The sequence below is a fragment of the Toxotes jaculatrix genome, chromosome 20 (genome assembly GCF_017976425.1).
Source record: "Toxotes jaculatrix isolate fToxJac2 chromosome 20, fToxJac2.pri, whole genome shotgun sequence".
NCBI lineage: Eukaryota > Metazoa > Chordata > Actinopteri > Toxotidae > Toxotes > Toxotes jaculatrix.
Window position 1 is genome coordinate 11,331,831 of NC_054413.1, and position 26,951 is coordinate 11,358,781.

The following is a 26,951-nucleotide window of genomic DNA, read 5'->3' on the forward strand; positions in this document are numbered from 1 at the left end:
AAAGGAAAAGAGACGAGCTACAGAAAAAAAAATCTAAATAGAGAAATAATAAAAAATAAAGATAAGGAATGCTTTGTGTGCATGTTTGTGTTGCAGCATGGAATGGATGTTGCATTGTGTGATTACACCTGCGAGCTTCGCCGTGGTGCTCAGCCTGTGTATATTTAGTTAATGACATCTACCTTGTAATTCTTTCTAGAAAGATCCTATTTTCTTTTCATAGCTGCAGCTTTGTGTAACTTATACTCTCTCAGCTAAAACACAAAATCACACTGCCACTCCTCCTGTAACTCACCTGGACTGCCTTTACTTCAGTCCCAGAAGACAGTTAACCAGTTTAATGTCTTAAGGTGAACAGCAACGCGTACAATGGCAGTAACAAAACCATTAGCAAATTGTTCACAATACTATGCACTGAGTGCTGCCTTTTGTGTATGGATAATGGACCCCCTTCTAGGCTCTTTATATTGACCGATGTCTAATTTTGCTTGAAAAGAGCAATGGCAGGAAACAACAGTCGAAGCTGCTCCCACACAAAAGCCTACACAAGCGGGGGTGCGAGGTACACGATTTTAAATCATTAATATATTTTTTTTATTAACTCACACAAAAAACTTTTATTATATATAATGGATTTAAATAAAAAATTTGATGAAGAAAACTACAAAACTAGCAAAGCTTGTTTGTACAAACACAGACAGCTCCCGCTCAACACGTTCTCTCAGTCAGAGCAATTTAAAACACACACGCATCCACATGTCCAACAAATGCTATAAACCAGTCAATCACAAACCTGTAAACCTGTGAAATCAACCACACACAGTGTTGGCGACTGCACTGTGTACAGTACAGTATTGTTCTTTAGACACACAGCAGATGGGTAAGTGGAATTGAATTTACTAAATCAATACATTTGTTCCAAAGTAAAACAATTTTTTTTTAAGATGCATCTTTAGAGCATTTGAAATATAAGACTAATTTACTGTTTTTATTTTGATATATCAAGCTAATTTTCTTATTTGTAAATATATATATCGCCTCTCTTTTCCTTTAAAGTACTTGATTTTTATTGGCAGTGCTTGATTTTTAGTTTCAATCGTGTTGCACCTGACACTACTTACATATGAACCCTGACAATGAGTGAGCCTACCTGCCACGGATGCATTAGCCAGCACATTTATGTGTGTAATTCTTCTGCATTACAAACGAATAAATATACTGCAAATAAGGACTTCAAAAGACTACTTTTATTTTTGTGCTTGAACCAGTTTCCCTCTAGCAAAACATGGCCCGGAGCACCTCGTAGCATTTGATCTTTAGCTGTGTCCTGAAATAGAGAGCTAATTTCAGGTGCCAGCGGCTGCGGTACATCAGATAGATTCCTTTCAAGTGAAAAGTACAAGAACGTGTAAACTACTTTTGAGGAAAGCGCAGCACCTTTCATAGAAAATGTGAAGTTACTTCCAGCTTAGTACAAGATTCTAGTATGACTGGAAAACTAATCCATCCAGGTTTGTTCCAGGTGTGGAAACACTGGTAGAACTGCATTTAAAGTCTGTTTGGAAATTTATACTTATATTCTTTTTTAGTCTGTACTGAAAGGAATAAGCTAAAATTTATTCTTGCTTGATTTTGTCTTCATTAAGAGATTTCTGGGAAATTCCCTGCAGTTGCTTGCACACTTCTTAATTAATTCAAACAACTGTATGCACATTTTAACAATGACACTGTATTCTACTGCTCAGGTAATTTCCACGCTGGCTGTTTTTTGCCTCTGCTTGTTTTAAAATAGAATTTGTGCTCTGTGTACCAGGATAGGAGAGTGTTTAACATGCTGGGGGAACGCTACAGCTAGTGGACAGCAGGCATGGATGCACACATGCAAACACACACAAGCACTGACTGAGAGAGATACATACAGGCTTTGAAAACTATACAGATACACACACAAACACACACTAAAAGATTCACTAGCAGCTGGTGTTGTCTTAACAAACAGTTACACCACATACACCATCCATCCATGCGGACCGACATCAGACAGATTACACACTGTGGCCATCGCTCAAAAGGGAGCTCCCATATTTACAAAAAAAAAAAAAAACTACCACCCATGGGACTCATGAGTTTGTGTGACTGAGGGACTGAGAGTGAGAAAACGACAAGCACAATGAGAGAGAGAGAGAGAGAGAGAAAAAGAAATAGAGAAAGAAAAAGCATAACCGAGGAAATAAGAACAAAAAAGAGAGATGCTGCCCTGGCAAACACCTTATTACTTCAACTTAATGTACTGTAAAGTGTTATACTCTTTTCCTTTGACACCTGCGCCTGTGTAGCTATAAGCTGTAAGTGTGGCACTCAGGTAGACAGACATTTGGCGGGATAAGACACACGACTCTGTCAACACAACATATGACAGCATTATCCCAGGCAATGACGCATTACCAAGGCAACAGCAACCAGAGAGCACACATTATGGGATGTAAATGATTTGGGCTCCTCTGTGACGGATCACACTTTGTTGCTCTATTTCTTGTACAGTCTCTCCACTAAACACCGCTTTGTCACAAAAAAGCTCACTCGCTCACACATGCACACACACCCCTGCTGTGTAACATCCCGTTAAAATTGTTACTTGTTTTCAGTTTTATTTTGACATACTCCTGACTCGTTTCAGTTCCTGCCCTTGTGTGTTTCCCACCCCCTTGATCATCCACACCTGCTTCCAATTACTCACCTTTCACCTGGTTCCCCAAACCAGGGGACAGGTACACACACATATATATGTAAACTCCCCACTTGACATTTATATATACTTTATATAAATATATATGCTGTATATATACTCATCAACCACAATATTAAAACCTGCTGATCTATGTATACTCTTGTGGTTTCCCTGTTCCTCTGCCAGATTGTCTTTGTTCTCCTTTGTGTGTTCATCACTTTCCAGCATTCTCCTCATGTTTTATTCCATGGTGTGTGACTTTGCCTTGTTTTTTGACATTTGGATTTTTTTTTCCCACTCCCTGCCTGTTCTTGTTTGCCTGTTCTGAACTGACTACCTGTGTAAGACCACACCGCTTCCAAGAAAAGACCTTGGCTTTTTGAACTTTGCATGTTCTCCTGAGCATTTCTTTGTGTTTCAGTCTCTGTTATGTCCAGAGTTGTTACATGCTGTTTCCTGTTAGCAAGCCCTCTACCCTCTACGTCTTCAAGTGTCTCCTGTTCTAACCTATCAGAACGGCTGGTGAAAGGTTTGAGGCTAATTCCATCCGTTAATTTGCTGTGCTATATAAAGCCTAACTTCTGCCTAGAGTGCCTCTTATCAACTGAGCGAACACCCCCAGCTCCCCTGCCCCTAGGGGCTGGAGAGCTGGGGGTGCTGCTGCCTACAACCTTGAAGGACGGTGGATTCTCATCAGCGCATTTTGAACAGGGAAAGATAGAGAAGATAATTTAACGTTAATTAGCATCTTGTCTACAGGGGGTAAGAAAAGGAAGGGAAAAAGAAAGGCGGACACTGGGGTGATGTGGAGAGTGCGCGCGAGAGAGAGAGACGCCTGAGGACTCCGATGATAGTTCTCCTTTCTCTTGTATTTCGATAAATTAGCTCTTGTTCTCTTCTGGCCCCTGACTTGCTTCTTGCCTAGAGTGCTTTCACAAATTAATGACACTGTAACCAGAACATTAGTTGGGTAATGAAAGACGTGGCACAATCGGGTAGTGTGTGAGCACAATAGGCTAATAAAAAGTGGGAATACATGTAATATAAAGAGATGTAGAAACTAATAATCACATAATCTCAAATAGTTAAAACTAAATGACAAGGCCTCTAATAAGCATATTCTTATTCTTTTTTTTTTCTATCAGTAGTAAACAAGGTATCAGGTGTGATGTTGGCTTATTGCAGACTGGTTAAGGATTGCACATTTTACAATAAAACATAATTAGGGACAGATTTTTGTAGTTCAGCTGGATGTCAGCTAGCCTTGTTCTCATTCCACAGCAGTGATCAATTACTGGTACCTCTTATTTTTGCAGGCAGAGATGCGAGAGCTTAAGAGTGAAAGCGAGAGGGTAGAGAGGGAGAAAACCAATTGTCTGCCGCGGCTGCATTTGTAAAGGTTAATGACGAACATCACTAACGACAAACGGGAGCAAAGAAATAAACAAGTGGTTAACTAGTGATGCTGAATAAAGTCATTAGTGTGTAATGCAAGACCTGCGAGCATGTGTGTGAGAGTGTAGAATATGACTGTGGTGGCTTGTTGTGACTTGTGAGGTAACAACTGAGAACAGAAGTGCCCAAGGAATGGACTTTAACGATGCCGTGCATACACACAGTCTCATTATCGTGAACCCCACTCATCTCTTATCTCTGGCACCCCTGTTTCTGTCCTCTCCTCCTGTGTCCCTCTCTCTTCTCCTCTGTCTCTCATAACCTTTTTACACCAAAGACCAAATTCTAACTTGTGTTTCTGCACACAGTTTGTTATGGGGAGGATAATATGATGCTTTAATAAAGTCAAATAACAACTGGTTTACATTAGGTGCTTTGTAGTGTAGTTCTCACATTAATCATTTGTCCCATGTCCGTTCTTTTACAATAAGTGACCAACATATCATGTGTCTTATTAGACCCTAATATCAAAATAGGTAGTGTTGACAGCAACTTCCTTTTTTCTCAAACTGTGACTGAAGTGTGTTGACAGCTTTTTGTTACAGGAGAACATGATTTTCATTTGCTCCCTCTGTTCCACTTCCTCTCTCCTTAGCTTTCTCCTTTCATTCTCTTCACTCTGTGAACTTATTTTTTCCCCTTTCCGTCTAACTACTGTATCGAGCTGCCTTATCACCTCTTTACACCTTGTTTTTTTCACAACCTGTAACATTTTAACAGCCACTAAAGGTGCTAACAACAAAATTCTATGATGTGAGAAAGTCCTAAAACAATGGTGGCAATTTATAATGATTCCTACATGTAACATAATAACTTCTGACATGTTTTGATAGAAATTACTTTGACAATTGTAACTTTATGACATCACCCCAGATTAACTGGATGTCGTTTTGCTGACGGGAAGTGAAGGGTTTCCTTCGCAAGAGAGAAAACAGCTGGATATGCAGCAGCACTCTCATTTTATGATTGTCAGGTTCTTGTCTCAAAACACTAACATTTGCTGGGATTGGAATTTTGCTGCCAGTGTTCCTCACTTGAGAACAAAATAAATTTGACTGATTACACAACTAGATGACACTGCAGGCAAAAAAAAAAAGTCAGAATCAGCAATGCTACACCCAGTCAATAAGTTAAACTTTTATGTGTAACACAGACGATCGATAAGGATGCTTATTGCAGGCGGTGAATTTCTCTCTTTCCTTTGTGCTGTTATAATAGGCATAGTTTGTCTCTGAATTACATTAGCCAAATCCTCTGCATATAAGCAGAAAATGTGTGCATCTGCGTTGCCTCTAAACAGTGCATGAATTAGACACTTATGTCTCGCTGAAGCACAGTTCACTGGATTAATGAGCTCATTTATTTGATAGAAACATTTCTCTCTTCATTAGCCGGGTTGCTATAAATTATGCTATCAACAGCTTCAGGCAAGTCTGAGAAATAAAGAGAGAAAAAAAGTGTTTTCATAAGCTAACAAAATCTGTGTGTGTGTGTATGTATGTGAATAAATTTGTGTTTGTGGATAAGTGAGGAAAGCGAGAAGGTGGAAAGAGAGTTTTAGTAGTTTTGTTCAGTAAATAAACATGCTAAATATGTTAAATAAATTTGTATTTTTGGTTGTTTTACTGTGAGATGATTGCTTGTGTGATATTATAAGGTAATTTATTCATCTTTTTAATTTAACTTTAATTAATCAGCACCATGACTCTAATTCTGCCCTGAAATTTTAGAGGTTTTGTCCTTATTGGACTATTCTGCACTTCACAATTTAAGTCCAATGCCAAGGTTGAGTGCTAGTGCTGAAGGTAATGTGCCTTTTGTGTAGCAAGGAAGAAAGGAAGCGTGTTAAGGTGTTGGATGGGTACGTCTGACTTTCATGTGTAACTGTCCTCCAAAGAAAAATGACAGCAAACAAACAAAAACATTGGTAGAGAACTTCTGAACATTTTCTGGGGTTTTGCTGATTCGACATTCTTATGTGGCAATAGGGCTGCTCTAATCAGGGGTTTGCACCAAAGGTGTAGTTTACTGACTTTTTAAACTAGCCTTTTGTGTATACTGACTTCTCCTTATGAGTTTAGGCTTGCACAGACTGCACATTACATACCGAGCGGAAGAGTTGTAATGGATCACTTCAAGCTGTTACTAGGATACCATCGACTTCTATGCATGAGGGTTAAGGTCAAGTACAGAGCACTGAGTCAACGAGGCTCAGCCAGACAGATGGGGACTCATCGCAAACATAGTGTACATTTTTCAAAAGAAAAGGCAAAGCAAAAGTCACAAGGAAACAGAAAGAGGGAATAAAATTCCATTGGACTTTGTCGACCTTTGATTTGACCTCATTGCAGCTGTCCTGTGATGATGTACAACACTCACAGGCTTTAGCGTATGCTTCACCCAGTCTCCTCTGCAGCTGCGAACGTGTGTGTGTCAGACAATGACAGATGCATGTTGTTTTTTCTTTCTTTATCAGTGTCTGCATCTGCACGAGGGCTTGTTCGTGCAAACCTTGTGCCACTGGTTGTTTACAGGTTGTTTACGCTGAAAGGAATGATGCTAAATCATTAGTGAAGGGTGTTAATTCTCCTCTTAAAGCTGTGAGTCCAACACTAATGGAAATAGTGTTCGACAGAGTGAACGGAAAGACAGGGGCAGAGGGATGGGGGGTGGGGGGATTTAAGATTCAGAGGTAAAACCGGAGGTAAAGAAGCGGAGAAAGGCAAAGCTGGAGACTTGAAATGGTAAATGGGATGAGGGAGAGAACAATTTGAGAATAGGGGAGAGGTAAGTGTGGAGTAAGTGGAGAGAACAGATGGGTAAAAATTGATACATCTGGATGCAGAAGAGGATGGCATGTAGTGGAGAGGGGAAGAGCTGAGATGGAAAAGGGGGTGGGGGGGATATTGCCTGACAGTGTCTTTTTGAGTTGTGTCTTTGTGTGGCTGCATGCATCTGCATCAAGCTCTCCCATTATTTTCCATCCTGCAATCGTGTGTGTGTTTGCAGGGATGTGTTTGAGAGAGACAGAGGTGATAAAAAAATAATAAAAGGATACAATAGGTGAGGAAGGGGTCAGACAATTAGGACAATTACTGCCAAAGTTCCAAATTAAGGGTGTCACTGGTGGCAGAATATAATTCCCATTTAACGGTTCGTTTATCTCCAAAATGCCAGAGTGTAGTGTAATAGATGAGATCTGAATGGGGGAAAAAAAAAAGTGGAAGTGGAAGAGTAGCAAGTGTACGTCTGTGTATAGCCATGCGTGTGCGTATGCCTGCGGTTCACAGTGGAAATGCTGTTGACAGTGTAATTTGATGAAAGCTGACAGCTAATTTATGAAGCATATTTTTGGGTAAACGATTTTTCCCGGTCCTACTCTCTCAGTCATTTTCGACTGGTAATTGGATTTCCCCAACTTACAAGGTGGTGAATTAAGAGTAAACTAGTTAATGAAGGGCTGACTGTGTGTATGTGTGCGTGGTTGAGGGAGGGGGTACCCGCATGTATGTGTATGTCATTGCACAACAGCATTTTCAGCTTGAGAAAAAAAACAAACAAACCCAAAAACAGCATTTTAAAAGAGTCTGTGTATTTGTGTATGCACCCAGTATGTTTTGAGGTGTAGATGCCATCTCTCAGAGCAGTGGAGGTTAATTGCAAAGTTTTGGTCTGCTGCACTAATACCCAGCTATTACTAACCACCTATTGCTTTAGTCCTACTCAGTCAATCAAGAACCATGGACACACATTTACTGTACACACAAAAACACACACACACACACACACACAGGCATACCTCTAACAAACCTGTCATCTTCTGTTCCTCCCTCACCCTCTTTCTATCTTCTCTCACTCACTCTAATTGCCAGGATTCTCTTGTCTTTATGAACTGCTATTCCCTAAGGTGGGCCTTTGTGTGCATGCACGTATGAATGTGTGTACTGTGTTTGCGGGTGTGTGTGTGTGCTGGTCAGAAGAAACATAGAAAAATGGCAGAAAATGGTTTTGACAATGACAGCAAGCTTGTTATTCTCAAAGTGAAAACCACACGGCACTGTGAGTAATGCAACACTATGCGCACACACCCCCACACGCACAAACACACAGATCTCTTCTTCAAAGAATTTATTAGACTAAATACCAAGCTTTGACGCAGACTGAGCAAAACAAGACTAAAACGCTACTGCCTTTGTCTCTTCTGTCACCACCAGTGGCAGCTCCACAGCTGCAAGCCCTCCTCTTTGCTCTTCTGTACTGCAGGCAGATAAAAAAAAAAAAAAAAAAAAACTATTCAAAACCCTGTTTAAACTCCACTAAACCAACCATAACACAAATCAAACGTATCTAATCCAGGGCAAACCTTACACGACTCAACCAATTCGCAAGCCAGCCCAACTAATTCAAACCAAACTGACACAAAAACCCTACTAGGCCTCGCTCAAGTACATTACAGCCAAAATGACTGAGTCCAAACAAATCTAATGCAAATGAATGTAATCCAAGTTAATCTACTCAAAATGAGCCCAGTCAGGCCACAACTCTTTTCCAGTGGCCTGTTTCAATTCTTTGATTAGCAATTCTTTGTGCTGGGTAAAGGCAGGATGAAGGCAACAGTTCAAACATGCAGATGGGTCAAATCAGCATAGAAAATCAACATAGGGGGTTTTAGTAAAGAGTTGGGTCATAACAAGCTGCTAGAACAGCTTTAAAGCTCCTTGATAGGAGATACTTTGGTGTGTTGGTGCTGTCTGACATGTTGGGGTTAGGATCCAGTAAACTCCATATCATGTGATTCCCTTAATTTCCATACTCATCTGCATTCTTCACGTTTGCCTCCTCGTTTATTTAGATTTTTCTTTTAATTCGTCCCCCCCTCTGTGCTATCCCCAGACAGGCAAAGCGAGAGGGGATGCCTCTCGTTTATTGTCGATATGAACTTCCCATCAAAACCTGAGTATGCGATAAAAAGCCAACATTCTGTCTCTCTGGGTGCTGTGTATTGTGTGTTTGAGTCAGTGGTGAATAAAGATGCCTTCCTCAGCCCTTACCTGGAGTGTTGAGCAGTCTGGACCTCTGACAGGTGTAGGCGATTTGCTGCTCACAGTTTTCTGCGCTGGTGGTGATGGCTGTCACCTGGAAACACAAGCATGGATATGTATTTTCGTTCTATCTTACTCAACGAGACAGGTCAATTTCATGTAAGAACAAATTATTGAGCCTCAAAATGAAACAAAGTGCTTTGTAATGTTTTTTTTTTTTGGGGGGGGGGGGGGGGCTAGAGAAACTGAAAATGGAACAAGTGATCCATACAAATTAGGAGGGAACATAATTACAGGGAGGATATGCTACTCACAACCCTGTCATCTCATGTAACACAGTGGTCTGGTACACTCTGCAGGTAGAAACTGCTGTCACTCCTTACTGGAGCGTTGAATCCTGTAAGGTTCACCTATAGTTTTCTTTTGACTGAGAGTGACAACTACAATCTATAACCACTCACCAGAAAGATTAAATTATTGACTCCTGGGTGTGAGAGAGTAGATCTAGGTCATCTGAATTTTATGCAGCTGAGCCACAGCAGACAGTTGGTGGAGACATGAGGTGAAACACTCTCTATATTAGATTATCATTGTGCATTTGAAAGAATAAGGACTGAATCAGTAGAGGGAGCAGTGGTATGAGGTTGAATTATTCTTTTTCTCACTGCAGTCGCAAGCTGTTAAGTATATGGCACTGCTGTCGGTGTGGGATTGTCAAAACATTGACAGGAGACATATTGGTTTGTAGCATAAATGTTACCATGGTTACAGGCCATCACAAGATCCAGGGAGAAATGACTCACTTTACTGCCATTGATAACAACTGTAGAAAGAGAGGTTGTCTCTCATATTAACAATAACAAGCAAGAATTTAAGAATGTATTCTGAATCCATCTGAATTCCACACTCTATTATCTTGCATGAAAACGCCAACTTACTGCTCAATGGACTTCTTTACTTGAATTAAAGGAGTACAATCAAAATTCACTATTCTTGACTCTCAAGAACATCAGTGTTAGCAAACTTAAATTTATAAACAACTCAAGAAACAGCTCTGCTAACACAGACTAGTTGATCCTAATCAATTTACCCACATGTTCAATAACTAGTTATAAACTAGTTATAAAGTCCAGCAACACCACAATGGCAGAGTGTGACGCTGCGCTTGCTGAGGAGTTGAACCACTTCTTCACAAGCTTCGAGGGGGAAGGAGGACCTGAGGCAGCCGCAGCTTGAGCACCGGACTGCAGCAACTCCAGTCTCATGGTGCAAGAGCACGAGGTGAGGCGCACACTGAGGGCAGTGAATCCCAGGAAGGCTGCCGGACCAGACGGAGTGACCGGGATGGTCCTCAGGGAGTGCGCAGACCAGCTGGCTGGGGTCTTCACCAAGATCCTCAATACATCACTGTCCCAGTCCTTCATCCCACCATGCCTGAAGTCAGCCACAATTGTCCTGCTGCCCAAAAGGACCTCCATCAGCAGCCTCAACGACTACCGACCAGTCGCTCTGACTCCTGTTATAATGACGTGCTTTGAGAAACTGGTCTGACGGCGCATCATGTCTTGCCTCCCACCGGCATTCGACCCACTTCAGTTTGCATACAGAGCTAACAGATCGACAGAGGACACCATCGTCACAGCACTCCACACCACCATCTCCCACCTGGAACAGCAGTATGACTGTGTCAGCACCCACCCAGACAACACCGTCATTAAGTTTGCAGACGATACCACCGTGGTGGGGCTCATCTCTGGTGGAAATGAGACGGCATACAGGAATGAGGTCCAGCAGCTGGTGGGGTGGTGTGTGGATAACAGCTTGGTCCTCAACATCTCCAAGATCAAAGAACTGATAATTGATTTCAGGAGGAAGAAGTCCAACCTTCAGCCCATCTGCATCAACGGGGGAATGTGTGGAGAGGAGATGCAGACCTCCAATGGAGCTCTAACACCTCAGAGGTTGTGAAGAAGGCCCAGCAGTGTCTCCACTCTCTGAGGATGCTGAGGAGGACCAATCTGAAGAGGGAGCTGCTGACCATCTTCTACCGCTGCTTCATTGAAAGTGTGCTGACATATTGCAACTCTGTGTGGTTCTCGAGCTGCACCACGGCACACAAGAAGGCACTACAAAGGGTCATTAACACCGCCCAGAAAATCATTGGCCATCCCCTTCCCTCCCTGAAGGACCTCTACAGCACCCGCTGTCTCAAGAGGGTATCTTGAGGGACTGCACACACCCAGGACACCGGGTGTTTAAGCTGCTGCCCTCTAGCAAGAGATTCAGGGCGCTGAGAGTACGAAACAGACTCAGGGACAGCTTTTACAACAGGGCAATAGCCCTAATCAACGCTAACACATAATCTTACTTTATCTGCAGGTCATGTGCAATAAACAATGTTCACTGTCTTTGTATATACTGTACACACTGTATATTTCTATCCTGGATATATTTATTTTATTTTATTTTATTTTATTCTATTTTATTCTACTTTTTTCTATTTTTCTTTTTTATTCTGCACTGTGATTCGTATGCCTTCTTTTGCACTGACGTGGGACAGTACCTCAATTTCGTTGTACTTTTGTACAAAGTATGATTGTGCAATGACAATTAAGATTTATCTTATCTTATCTTTAAACGAGTTAACACGGATTGATTTTGTTTGGGTGCTGAGCCACAGTGTTGTGCCATGGCATAAGTGATACATATTTAGAATCTACTTACAGGACTTTGCTTGGTCTCCAGGGTTTTTAGAAAGTAGAGACAGATGTGTGAACATGTGACTTAAAGGTAGGCTTTCTTGCACACACCTGTGCTGGTGATTGTTTAATACAGCATGCATAAAAAAAGTAAAGGTACCATGTAATGGTGCTTAGACATAGTAAGAAGACCAAATACAAGGCCTGAATTAAAAATGATAAAATTAAAAATGCAGAGGTAAATAATTATAAGCATTGGTTTTACACCTGGTTCAGCTTCTGTTCATGGGGTTGTCAAATATGCTTCAACCGTCCTCTGTGGATCACTGTGAGTACATTACACGGTGTCTGTTTCCAGTGCATTTTGAGTGAGAAGGACTTTTTCATCAGTACACATCCGAGTAGGTTGCCTGACATAGCAGAACATGTTGCCACAGTGCAGCAGACGGAGGTGTGGGAGAAAGGGGGATACAAAATTCAACCAACAGTTGTGTTGAGGACAGAAGAATAAGCCGTGGTCCAATACTCCATGTTGGACCAGCTTTCAACTGTAGGATATCATCATTTACAATAAAATATACATCTATTTAATAATGGGTTTTTTTTTAACTCATTAAATAATCACATCCATTTTATTTTGTGGAAAACAGCATGGTTGGGAAGGCGTGAATTGTATTTTGTTACCTGGTCCATTGAGGCGCTGTAGTTGACCTGTAGAACAGTGCGTCTCTCTCTACTGGAGCCTGTCACTGTAGTTTTGGGTGGCAAGTTGTTCATAACTGTTGTCCATACTTTGTCCTCTAGACATACAAAACACACACAAAACATGTTCATTTAAGTTAATACTGAAAATCAGAACATAGGTACATAAATGTTATTTAGCTGCTAGAATCAAACCTGTTAGAAAAATGAATTTGTTTTATTAAATTTGCAAAAAATATACACATTTACATACATCAGACTCACTCATATGTTAGTATATTTTCACATAGGCATACAAACAAAAAGAAAAACAGCACTTTAGCTGCCATGGCAGTGAAGTTCCCTCTGTGTAATCTAAGTTCCAGCTATAGGACTCTTGGGTTTAATAGACACTTGTGGGCTGTTATAGCATGAGCCAGTCACTCAAACATCTCCCTGTTCATTCACACTGTCAGTCAGGGAATGTGTGTGTGTGTGTGTCTCTGTGTGCTATTCGGCACACTCACACACACCAAGGGGCTAGCCAGCGGAGTGCAGTGACATTTCATTAAAAGTCTCGCCTTTGCTCTGCCTGCATGCTCTTCTGTTCCAGACTATCTGCTTATTCCACTATGTGTATGACTGTGTGTGTGTGTGTGTGTGTGTGTGTGTGTGTGTGTGTGTGTGTGTGGGGGTAGATGGGTGCTTATGTTTATATGAGAGTGTGTTTGAGTGTGCGTGTGTGTGACAAAAGTGTCACTCAGACCATTGGAGCGCTCTTAGGTTTGCATAACAAGTCTGTTCCATATGTGTTTATGGTGTGGGTGTGTATGTGCATCTGTGTGTATCTGCTCCTTCAGCGCTAAATGTCAGCTGTGATAGAGTTGCCATGGAAACCCAGGTATGGCAGGTTAAGAGTTCGGCTGTCTGAGGTTAAGAATGTGAAGGGATGGAGAGTTTCCTTCACTCACAGGTCACGGGGGGCTACACGGAGTAGGGGCGCGTGAACACACACACACACACACACAGAGAAATGATTTCAGGTACTCCCACATGCACACCTGTCATGTTGCAGTTGACTTTGAAGGGGCCAAGGGGTCCACTGCCATCAGGGTCGATCCAGTAGGTGTCAGAAGACCTGCCCAAATGCTTGTAGGCCTCACATGATGGCTCATAGACAGCTGGGAAGAGAGAAATAAGAGGGAAAATGAGCGCTTAAAGTAGGAGGGGTATTGTGATAAGAGAAAAAAAAAGAGTAAAAGTTCATAGCCACTGATTTGCAATGTTGACTGTAGTAAAAATCAGAGGAGTTGATCCTCTTGGTAAACATGAAAGTGTTCAGAGATTTTCGTGTCAGTCATTCTCATTTTCTGATCTGAGGGTGGCGCTAGAGAAGAGGATATTACAGTAACCCACTCAAGGAGATTTGGGGATATCTTGTGTAAGGTTAAGAATTACAGGATAAGTAATAGCATATACTAAAATCATAGTTTTACTACCCACAGTAACAACAGTGTGGCAATAAAGATGATACAAGGCCCCAAGAAAGGTTGCATCTTTTTATCTCCTTGTGTTTGCATTTCATACCCACACTTTAATATATTTTCGCCGTACAACGGACCAAGTATCAATTATGTTGTAGAATTTGATCTAAAATAGTACATCAGTGTCTATAGTCGCTTCCTTTTGTTCCTCCTTCCAGAAGGCAATTTCATGTGGCTGCCAGTCTCTATTCAGCGACTGTCAAGAAGTGGTGTCTTGTCCCACACACTCTAGCAATCTATCTGACAACATATTGATGTTATGTTTGTGTTGATCTACACACAGGCACACAGGGAGGGGAGGGGAGGAAGAATTACACTTCAAAGAGAAATCTGAGAGTGTGACTCAGAGTGAAACTTTCTTGATTGAGGCGAGACTGTTCGCAGGCTTAACTCTGAGTTTCCAAAAAAAAAAAAAAATGCTTTCCCTCCGAGTTTGCTTAGTATTGGCTCGTTATCGCTCTTTCACTGTTTCCATACCTCTATCCTTTCCTCTTTGGTCCTACTTGTCTTCTTCGTTACTTCCTTTGACTACTTGATTATTGATCTTTTCCTCATTGATATCCCATGGCTCATCCAGGAGTTTAGCAATGAAGTTGCTTGTAGAGAGTAAATCTTCTTCAACCAAAAACTAGTGTTGGTGGAACTGACCCTGCTGAACTATCTCACAAGGATCTGCATAGAACTCAACAGAATTGTGAGGCACTGCTTCTGGTTCAAAGCCACTAGTCGAAGGCAACTCAGTGGAAGTTAAACAACCTGCATTTCTTCTAGGATTACTTTGTATTGGTGGGACACAACAGAAAGGTTCAAAGGCCAGCACAGAAAATTACAGAAACTCCACTAGAAAGAAAGTGTTTAGAATTTAAGTATATTAAGAAAAAAAAGAAAGAAAGAAAATCACGTTTGGCCTAAGTGCCTTTAGAGTAAAATGCTAGGATGGCAGTTTTTTCCGCTTTCGGCTGTTCACCGTCTGGGGTCGCCACAGCGAATAATCCAAAACTGACAATTTGCATGTTTAAAATTTGGCATGTTGTTTTACGCTGGATGCCCTTCCTGATGCAACCCTAGCAATGTAGGGGCAATGCAGAATAGCCAAATAACCTAACGTGCATGTTTTTGGGATTGTGGGAGGAAGCTGGAGTACCCGGAGAAAACCTGCAGGCACAGGGAGAACATGCAAACTCCACACAGAAGAGCTCCGACCGGGGTTCAAACCTGGAACCCTCTTGCTGCGAGGTGACAGTGCTAACCACTGCAAAATACTACAATGGCAGTAATGGTGCTTAAAAGAGCTTTATTACCATAGCACATCCAAACAAACCAAAGCCAGTAATTTTCAAGATGCTACTTTCTTCCATTAGCTCCAGCTGTACCAACTCTGGTGACGTGTCTGAACTAAGGACTATTTTCATTAACAATATTATTTTTTCAATTATTTGTATACTTGAAGGGGTCCTCCAGCTATTTACCATTACATTCCAATAAAGACTGGTGACCAGCAAGAGACAGATTTTAGAAAGAATGGTTAAATGTGATGCAGCATTTTGTCCCTAGTATGGATCAAGATCCAAAACACTCCTAGAATTAACATTATGTAACTCAGTATGGACTTTACATGCCCAGTAAATGTCCACATCTTTAAAACTTCAGACCCTCAGTTTGTAATCAAGGCATTTTTAGTCCTCAAGCATAAGAAAGCATTTCTGATGGCATCACCAGGGTTTTTTTTTTTCTCAGTCTTGACAAAAATCTCATGTAAAGCCATGTGACATTGTGCAACTGTTAACACAGGCTGAGTAGAACTGCTCATGACATATAAGCTAGTCTTCATGTTTAAAATTGATGGTATGCACCTTTAAACCAAGCTTTAAAATCCCAAATTTATCATTCTCAAACTAGAAGCTCAGTTCTTGATTTTTCTTTCCATTTTGTTTTATTTATTCAACCAGGGAAAGTCCTGAACACACTTTTTAATCTTTCTCAAGGTCTTCTTAAGCAATGCTGTTTTCAAAAATTACACTCACAGCCTTCTACTATTGGCCACTAAACATTTCCACTGGGGCAAGAGTTTGAAGCTCAATACCTTGCTAAAGGGGCGAGTCAACAGTGGTTGTTAAGGGAAGGGAATGCATCGCTTCCTACTTACATTTTATTGGCTGGTCCCCAGAATCCTCCCATTAAGTTCCAAACCAGACACCAGAAACTCCAAGTTACTGTTGTGCATTCAGCTATACCTTATTAGTGATTATTAGTCCTTCATAAACATTGACACACGTGCAGACAAAGAAATGTGGTCACATAAAGGCATCTCTCATATTGTTTTTATCACATTTCTGTGTTTTTATTGTCTGTGCTTTATTTCATTTCCACTGTTATTCATACTCCTCAGTCCCTGTGAGACACTATATCCCGAACAATATCTTTTTCTCCCTTTTTCTCACATTTCAGTCATATTAAATCTGTTGTTTTAGGTTGAACATGCACAATATAGCTTAAAGTTCTATCTCTAACCCTCTCTTGAAAGAGAACAATATTTGTGGCATATAGAATGAGGGGTGGCATTCATAAATTTATAAGCCTCTAAAAAAAAAAAAAAAAAAAAAACCTCTAGGCCTTTTCTCTCTTTCTGACTCTGTTCTCTTTGTGTGCTGGCGCTTTTGGTGGGTTGCCTCTTCTCAGACCAGAACAAAGCACACAACACAGTTGGAAAAGCCTGGCCCCTGAACACTTCAAAAGTTAATCTGTCCCGCTGCTGAGAATTATGGCTTTGGAAGGAGAAACAGCTTAATCACTCAAAGGCAGACAGAGGAAGGCCAAATCAAACAAACACACAAGAAACGGAATACAGAGGTATTAATGTGAGGGGTAAAAAAAAAAAAAATAGGTGAGCAGGAACTCACAACTACACACACACACACACACACACTCTCATACTTACAAGTGTGACACGTGGCTCCAGTGTATCCTGTTCCATCACAGGTGCAGCTGAAACTATCCCACGTCTGTTTACACCGGCCACCGTGTTCGCAGTGGTTAGGCATACATCTGGAGAGACAGAACGAGAGAGAGAACACGTTTAAACATTTACAATACACAAGCTAAACGTTTTCAGCATGTAAAGGTCGGAAGCAAACACACTCACACATAAACTCGCTGCCCACTGCCACACGACTTCATTCTATATTACCACAATGCTTCAGAAAAATGATTTAAGTGGGATTATATTGATATGAACAATATATCTAGCAAACTGCCGGCTAATCTGTCAGAATTAGATATTCTAGTGATATGAGAAAGACCTTTGAATATCAGTGTCAAATGTTCCCGACAAGGCCTCTGAAAGCTTTCTGCATCATCCATCTGTCTTTGTGTCAAATGTATCATTTACTGCATATTAAATATGTTGACTGACTGTGGTGAAACCTTAATATGGACTCTTGGGAGACTAGTCTTAAAAGAGGCTGAAAGAGACTAACTATACCAACTACACGATTACACAACTACACAATGTTCATGATGAATATCTTTCTCGGTGGGGCAGACTGAATCAGAATATCCAAAGTTTAAAATAGTGTAAAACAGTGGTAGGACACAGTATGAACTATTTTAAAGTGCAAAGAATTACACAGAATTCATCATTAAGGAAAACTGGCCCCAAGTGATTAAAACTGCTATGTGCATTAACTGAACCTCACACATTGAGATTTGCTTTAAAAGTCCCCTTAGGCAGGAGGGAGTGTGGGGTGGGGTGGGGAGGGGTGGTGGTGTTGGTGGTGGGGGGTCCTTTTTAAAGCAATACACATCTGGACTGATGCAGAGAGGCATCAATATCCCACTGAGACCGCACACAAAACATAAAAAGTGGATTTTCTGAATTCAGATGGACGTTTTCTATACAGTTTCACGTACATTAGCATGCAAGAGACGCAACACATTTCGGATTCAAGAGCAGAGCAAGACCAGCAGTAGGGTTTAAACCTTGTAATATTTATTATATCCAACAGTGAGGGCAAATATTTCAGTTTATTCAATAGAGCAATGAGATAGCAGCCTCACTACTTTTAGCTATTGTAACATGCAGTAGCAAGCACGCTGCTTAATTCGAAAGACATTTTTCTCTCTAACATTTTTCTCTCAATCATTCATTCTCGTTCATTTTGAATGTGAGTAACTGATCAAAGAACTCAAGTGTTTTCACTGATGATGAGAGCATTTGAATGAATGTGTCAATACAGCAAGGAAGGAATTACTGGTCATCTGGTCAACAGGAAGCAGTTATGAGTTGCAATTAATCACTATTTTATACTTATCAACTTGTGCAGCAACAGAAAACAAAAATATGTAAATGAGAATAACAAACTTTCATGTCTGCACAGAGTGAAAAACAATTTAGGTGAGCACAGAAGTGAGGCTTATCGTGCTAGTTATCTATGCAGATGGTGGCTGAATGCACAATTTTGTGTTTTCTTAGCCATTAGAATTTTACACTTACAAATCTGTATCCATATTTCAAAAATAACTGGAAAGTAGGAGTGTAGATGCAAGTAAACAGCGTTATCTGCGTCACTGTGAATGCAACATGAAGCACACAGTAGTTAAGACATTGCTGTTTTTCTGGTTGAAATTTGATTACCAACTGAAATCCTGAACACATCAAAGTTCTGTGGTTTGATCTGCCTGAAGGCCTGGTGGGGATGGATCCCAAGGCACTGTAGTGTTAGAGCTAGGGTTTTCACAGGCATACACACACACACTCAAGCACACTTGTACTCATGCACAAGTTATGTGATTAAAATATCTGAGTCTGCTTATTTGAATGAATCAAACTGATGATACGAGGAAAGCCAGCTGGAGGAAAAACAAACACTGACTCATAAGAGCTGCGGGGGGCCTTTAAAATTCTGAGCTCTCCTTTTGTCAGATAGGCAGCCGGGCAGTTAAACAGCACAGACACATTCCATCTACAGAGGGAGACATGATGATCAGTGTGTCATACCTACAGTGACTAAGATGACATACAACCGTGGGCTTGTTCGTATGATTCAGTATATGATGAGTGAGGACAGTGAAGCATCTTGAATTGCGAACATTTTTTGTGTGTGTGCACTTTCTTACTTTCTGAAAAAGTAAGTACAAGCTGCTGCAACAAAGGTTGAGTGTGAGAGAAAGAAGTGAAATCTAGGTATGTTTTATGAATGCACTGTACTGTATGTTTACTGGAGATAAATAGGCATGCAAGTGAGCAGTAAGGGATCTGTAGAATAAGAGAGGGACATAGCTGCTGTGGAAAAATGTATTCATTAAAGTGACATTTGGAAAATGATCATCCACCTCTCTGAGGATACTGTGTTCTTGGCCACGCTGTTGACTGATGCAGAAAAAGCCACTTTGGCCAACACTATTACACTTGTACCTGCCTGCCACTCTAACTACAAATGGCTTTTAGAACCAAGGACACGTAGTCATCAGCCTGGCTATGTACAAGCTTGAACCCATAAGCACCTAAATGCTGCAGGAAGCAAAAGTCCCTACTGTGACACTGCTTTACATGAATATATATATAAAAAAAAAAAAAGTGGACTTGATATAAAAGTGAACATTTAACCCACCCGTCATTCATTTTCCACTCACAAATCATATTGAACTTGAACACTGACAATCACGAAAGACATTATGCTCAGTGAGCTGTGAGCGCTGAAGTACACCGATTATACGTGCTCTCTGGGTTGTCAGAAAAAAAAAAGAAGCAAAATCTAGGTTTGTATATGCTTTTATGCGCCACCACATGTGTTGTGGTACCCTTAGGCATCACAGTGACATTGTGGGATATAGGAATTTGCATGCACACATCCTTGCTGTTGTGTGTGTGTGTGTGTGTGTGTGTGTGTGTGTGTGAGCATGAGTGTGTGTTTGTGTAGTGCGTTTTGCTCCCTCCACCATCTCAGCCCAAAGAGACTCCCACAGTAGAAGGGCATTGATCAAAAAGAGGTCAGACAGGGCTATTGAACTGCCTTCAAAGACATTCTGATTAGTTAGATGGCAACACTGCACCCATTCATCTTCCATGGCAGAACAGAGCCCACCTCAAGTACTGCAGGGCAGGCACACAACATTTGAAGTAACACAGATGACCAATACTGCATGCAGGAGGAATAGAACTCTATATTGATGCAGAGAGGAGACCCAAAGCAGCTTGTGAATTGGGACTACAGCAGATAAATAACCCTAATTTTTTTACACACAGGGTTTCAGACATTTGATCAAAGATATGTGATGTGAATGAGAACCGCAATATCATGAGCTGGGCTGCATTAAAACACAGTCTAGATGACCAGAGAGACCAGGAGTCTGTCTCCTGAAGTTTACTTTTCTATACAGCTAAACTGCATCAGGAAATATGTTTTGTAAGATATGTAACCACTGGTTGGATGATGTTCAGAAGTGACTTTTTTTTTTTGAACGAATGAAGTGCTATATTTATAACCAGTGATGGACTTCACATCCAGAATCCCATCTGCCATCATGGGCAATGTGAGACCACTGGACAATAAGATAGATGAGCTACCGGCCTTTACGAGGGATCGGAGAGACTTCTGTGAATGTAGTGTTATAGTGTTATGAGTTTCACACAGGAAGATACTCCTGTAGCCATGTCAGATGATAGGAGCAGACAGGATGAAACGTTTCTGCAGCCCACGCACTGAACTGTTAGCTATGGGGCTATGTTGATATTACTCTAGTTCTTGGTTGTCGTTTACCCCCCCCAAACCTGGCAACCACGTGTGACGTCACCTACTCTGTTACTGCGAGACTCCTGACTCTGCTTTCTTCACAATCTCCAGAGACTTCAGTCAAATGACACTGGACACATTACTTTCTGCACATTTGCATTTGGACATTTTTCTTTTTACTTACAGTGTATTTATTGTTATGACTTTTTTTTAAAGCAGCTTTTACTTTTATACTTAATTACTTCTTCCTGCATGATGAGCAACTGTAACAAAGCAATCTTCTTGTGTTGATCAATAAAGTTTTTGATTGACAAATCCTCATTACATTTATAGAAAATCCAATCAAAAGAATATTCCCTACAAAATGCATTTGCTGTTGCAGTTTAGTTGTATAGAAACATAATTTCTAGGAGACAGGTTGCCAGGAAGTAGGAGGGAAGAATGGAGGTGATGGTTTAAATGGCACAGCCACTGTCATTAACCTGTATGTTGGTTAATTTTATCAGACAATGTAGTGATCATAAAAAAATAATTTTGTGTGCTAGAACAGCTTGGTTCTTATCAGTTGAGATTTCTTCTTCTTTTCATCTATGTTCTTGTGTGTGTAATTACTCACATGAAAAACAAATTCTGCTGTATGTATTAAGACAAAGTCAGTGACATGAAATAGATAATTGAAAAATACCTTTAAGCCAACTGTCAGTAATCATAGGCAGTTACTGTATATACTTTTACAAGTAAATGGCTTCAGCTAGAGATGTGAGCCAGGCAGAAATACAAGTAGCACATAGAGATAGTGGAGCAGAGAGCCACGGTCATAAATGGCTCAAACCCAGTGAACACACACACAAACTTTTCGTTTCACTATCCCTGTGGGGGACACCCACTGACATAATGCATAATCTCTAGCCCCTTACCCTAACCTTGACCATTGTTTCTAAATGCCTAACCACAGCCCTTACCCTAACCCTAACCAAAACCTAATTTTAACATGAATCCTAAAATCAGGTCTTAACCTGTCTCTACCCATGAGGACCTCAATTTTTGTCCCCACAGTGGCATGAGTCCCCATGGGTTAGTGTGCATTCAGCTTGCATCTCTCTCTCTCTCTCTCTCTCTCTCTCACACACACACACACACACACACACACACACACACACACACAGAGTCATATGCACTCAATCACAGTCTAGGCCAACCATGTGCCAGTATGAAAAATGCAAAAGCACAGTATATTACACACAAAACAGTCAAAAACAGCAATGTGTAAAAAATTAAAAAGGCTTTCCGTTTTGTGTTTTAATGGCTTAAGGTTTTTATTTACTGGTAAACTGGTGATTGTTTCACAGCAGCCATCAAACTTTGAGCGACTACAGGAACAAGAGGCAGCCGCCTCTCCCTCACCTCCCCTCCCCTCATATTTCAAGCCACCTGTGAAAGCCTTGTTGTGAAAGGCGGTGTGTTAGCTGAGCGCCACTTAGATACATTATACTGCCACAAATGCCATGCTGTAACACAAACATGCTGCATTTCGAGGTAAAGGTGTGCCATTAAGAGCATCCGTGTATGTGTTTTAGCTCGTAGTTGGGATTTCCTCGGCCACAACCTTATTTTTTTGGGTCACTCTCACTGCTCTTATGGCATCGTTTTCAGCTGCAGCAGTCAGCTGTTTTCAGCCAAAAAGCTCTACAAACCCACTGTGCAGTGCCTATCTAGGGCAGCAAGACAAAGAAAGTGACTAGCTGGTGAACCTACAAGAAAATTTAGCATCAGTGGAGCCAGATATTTCTCTCAGGAGTTAGTGGAAACCAAATACAGAGCTAAAAGGAGAGAAAATATTGGACATACATTTCTCATTCAGCCAGAAACACAACTCTGAATTAATACTAAATACTAAAGTTGCTCCATGTCTGCTGTATGTGTCAAGTAAACTACTGTATGCTAATAAGTAATATTAGAATGTCACAGTATTCACAGCTTGTTTTCACGGCTCCCAAGATCTCTATGTAGTCGCCCATGGATTAAAACTGACAGCTTCAATTGACAGCACTCTATGTGTTGAAATTGGTTAGCAGGTAGCACCTAGGATTTGACACAGAACTGAGAACTTTCAGTAAATGATTGGAAAAGGCTTTTGAGCATGAAAACTCAGTTTGACACATACACAGGTTTTTCAAACGCGTTTATCTGTATTCGTGTGGACATGGCCTAAAGTTGTGCTATAAACTAGAGCATCCCAGCAAACCAGACCTCTCCTGAAGTGAGGACAAAATTGATCTAAATCAAGCAGTGGCAGCTGGTGTCTACTTCTCTGGGCAAGGGTATTGATGAAGGTAAGTGTTATTGGCAAAGCTGATCTGAAAACAAATCGCTCAGTTCGGGGAAAATGCTGTTCCAATCAGCGCAAGGTCAGCTCCTAATTGCAGCTTCCCAATCTCGTTCACTTTAACAATGCAATCTTTGCACTTTCTATTAATCACTGAAATCTTCTTTATGTCCAGTGCCTAACTACCACTGAGCCCTTATTCAACATAGGAGTGGGTTTAATAGCTGAAGGTTAAACCAGTCCACAAAGGACTAAATATTTTGCACACAGACATCTAATTCAGAGCAAGGAAGCACTCAAAAATTGAGCTCAAGGCATGGGCGAATCCGTCCCAATGTGTTTGTCTAGTTCATGACAAGGAAATAAACTGAAATGTCAACAAGATGTAATGAATTCTTCCAGTGAGCCAACATTGGGGTATGCTGTGCAGAATCTCCAGCTCTGATGTACTTGGCAATGAAATAGACAAATGAGTGGCTAATTTTTGATGTTTGATCAAGATCATATAGCGTTTTTCCAAGAATGAAACCTACTCTTTACTTTTGGTTGACGGATAGAAAATGAATATTTACACACATCTCCTTACACTCTGAAGCCACCCTATCAGTTCTATTCATTTATGAGTCTGATAAGCACACAAAAACCAGCCACACATGAACATATTCAACAACCAGAGCCCTGAGTCATACATAACAGTCTTGTTTACTATATGACTCTTCCAATTTAAAACCACTTGATTCATGACATTCATTGTTTTTATGCTGTGTACATGACTTGCATGCATTTTCATTTATGAACGATTATCTGGATGTGTGTGCTTGCAGGAATTATCACTCTTACCTGTCTATGATTGCACACATGTCCAGGCTGACATTCTCAAAAGCTCCCACGGTGCCTTTTTCCACAGCATGCATATCAGCGGGCTGATCATCCACCACGATAGCTTGCATGCAGCCCTGGAGGGAACGCCGGGAGGGCGGGAACAGGGTCTGGAGAAAATACCCTGAAACCAACCCAAGAAACAAACAAACACACAAAAATAAAATAAACGTTTTATTTTATGCCTACCTACAGGATATGAATATATCTAAAAATAAATATGTTCACTATCACAAATCACAGAAAGCTGGAGATGTAAAAACCTGAATGCTGAACAGAATTTGAGAAGGAACAGAAACAAAGGGATGCAGCGCAGCTTGTGCTTGAAGTGAAAGAAGTGAAAGTGTGGGAGGAAGACAATAAACAAGAAAAGATGGCTTCTTTTAATCCCCGATTTAAAACACATCATGAAAAGAAGACCCTGTGCAGCAGTAGGCTTCAAACTTAACAACAACATCAACCTTGACAAGAAACAACAGACTTGCCCAGTGCTGAGTTATTGTCATTTTTTACGGGCATGAACCTTCATCAGTCCTCTTGTTTTAGAGCTTATCCACAAGGCCCATTAGCCTTAATACTGGCGCTAAGGCCGCAATAGACTAGAGGACATATAGGTTTTACTATATACAGTACCTTTATGGGATACAAGAGTCAATGGCCCATCCTGAGGTAGCACTCTGCTTTGACTGAAATGGGGTCAAGGCTAGGACAAAACTGTGTGCATACGGTGACTGTTAATATCTGTGATAACTCTTCTGCACAAATATCCATGGATATAGAGTAGGTCCATGTATATTCTACATACAAATCTGTCTTCATGCACCTGTGTACAGCAAATCAGTGTACTGCAGACAGTATTTGTATGTATATCTACAGGTGTAACTACAGTGCACATGCACTGTTGGATATAGGAGATGAAAGGCTGAGATTCAATCTTTGCCACAAGCACATGGGTCACTCATAAAACACTGCCGCTCAATGACATCTCCATCACTGTGATGTTACAAGCTGTCACACTCTCTAGCATGCCTATCAGCCTCAAGGCCAAAGCATCAAAGAGGCTTATTAGAGAGGGCATATGCACTGTGTGTGTGTGAGTGTGTGTGCACCAACATAATTGTAGTTTATGTAGCTGGCTGACACGCCAGCAAATAAAGCAGCAGCAAAGTAAAATGTGCGTTCCCACATGTGTGTTTGTTCTGGATTCATCCCTTTCTTCACATCTTCTGATTTTCATTTCCACCCCAAAAGTTTCTCCTGTCATCCTTGCCATCTGTCGCTTCTCCTGCCACACCTGTCTGCTGTCTTTCCAGAAGAGCCAGAGACAGACAGACTGAGAGAAAGGAAGAGAGGGAAAGATGGAAAGGGAGAGAGAAGGTGGGAAACAGAGCAGACTGCAGCTGGCTGGCAGCACTTTGTGTCCTCTGCATAGCATATGACTGCACAGGAAACAGTTTGGCACAACGAATGGAGCAAATGCATGGAACGACGGATGGGTAGATGGATGTATGTTTTTGGGCCTGATTGTTGGGTGTCACCTGTTTTTAGCTCATATACTGCTAATTTAGCATGGAGAGAATTTTTGAAATTGCTTGCTTGCATCTAAATTTCTACTGAAACTGGTATAAAAAAAAAGATTCTCTATGATGTTTGATATCTGGAGAAATAAGTGAGTCTTGGATAAGAAATCGAACCTCTATCTGCAATCCGCCATTTAACAGTAACCTTAAGTAAACACTTAACACCATAAATGTTCATCAGGGGACTGCATTATACTGATTTGCATATTACATGCATATTAGTTGGCTAAATAAATGTAAGAGGAAATGCATCCAGGCAGTAATCAAGCTTTAAATTACCATGTTTTTCCTTTTTGTCGCTTGGAAGCCTTGACCAGTAATAAACAATGTTAGTATGTCATTATTATTTTGTCCTGCAGTCCTCCTTCCTGTCAACAAACCTTAAGGCAATTTTTCTTCTATGCATCTCAAAAAATGTATCATTGTATCATTCAGAAAGCGCTAATGCAGGTGTAGTGACAAACAGAGGAAGATAGAGAGCAAGATTAATGAGGTGTAGTCCAACAGAGACAAATACTTGGCAAAGAAGGCAAAAATGTCGTCATACATCTGTACGTCCTCAAGCTATCACGCACCCCCATAGCTTAAATCCAAGTTAAGAATGTCCGAAAAAATGTTAGATTTTTGTTTTCCCTGAATGCAAAAACGCTCTATGGTTTTAACTTGTAGTATAAACAAAAACTCTATCTCCCATAAACCCCTAAGGATCTTGCAATAATCCCCTGCAGTCCTTGCTGGCAGTCTACCACATCCCCCCTGTTGTGCCCAAAGAGCTTCTCTTACAATACACAGTGAAAGACGAGCACCAGCTCTCTTCCACCTGAACACATCAGACAGGCACGGTTGGCTCTCAGGCTACAGAACACTTGTTTCCACACCTCAACACATTTAAGGGGATGTATCTGCTTCTAAAAGCTGTAGGCTGGAAATCAGCCAAAACGCTCAGAGGTAAAAAATTAAACAAATATTCTGGGGATGCAACATATTCAGAAGAGACACAGATTGTTGCCAAAAACCATATGTAGAATCTCACAAAATCCAAAATTATATTAGGAAATTTGGGCTTATCTACCACCTGCTGCTATTCCACCCCTGAGCTATTTCCCTTAACTGTAAAAAAACAGTAAAACACTGCAAGACACACCTACAGCACCTTATGGAGCACACTGAAAAGGGAACATAATGTGGATGTGTGTTAAACATTACTGCACACATGTCAAGGACGATTTGTAACACCCGTGGCAGATGTGCACAAAAACACAAGAGCACAGAGTACGCACACACGT

General features: G+C 41.0%; 1 protein-coding gene across 1 annotated transcript in view; it reads right to left on the minus strand.

Annotated features, from left to right (window-relative positions):
* cntnap2a (contactin associated protein 2a) overlaps positions 1–26,951 on the minus strand; it is a 313,547-nt gene that overhangs the window by 93,668 nt on the left and 192,928 nt on the right. Inside the window, exons 11-15 of the mRNA XM_041065446.1 lie at positions 24,047–24,209; positions 17,088–17,194; positions 13,667–13,786; positions 12,609–12,724; positions 9,235–9,319 (exon numbers count right to left, since the gene is read on the minus strand). Coding sequence (XP_040921380.1) covers positions 9,235–9,319; positions 12,609–12,724; positions 13,667–13,786; positions 17,088–17,194; positions 24,047–24,209 — 591 coding nt within the window. The remainder of the gene's footprint in view (positions 1–9,234; positions 9,320–12,608; positions 12,725–13,666; positions 13,787–17,087; positions 17,195–24,046; positions 24,210–26,951) is intronic.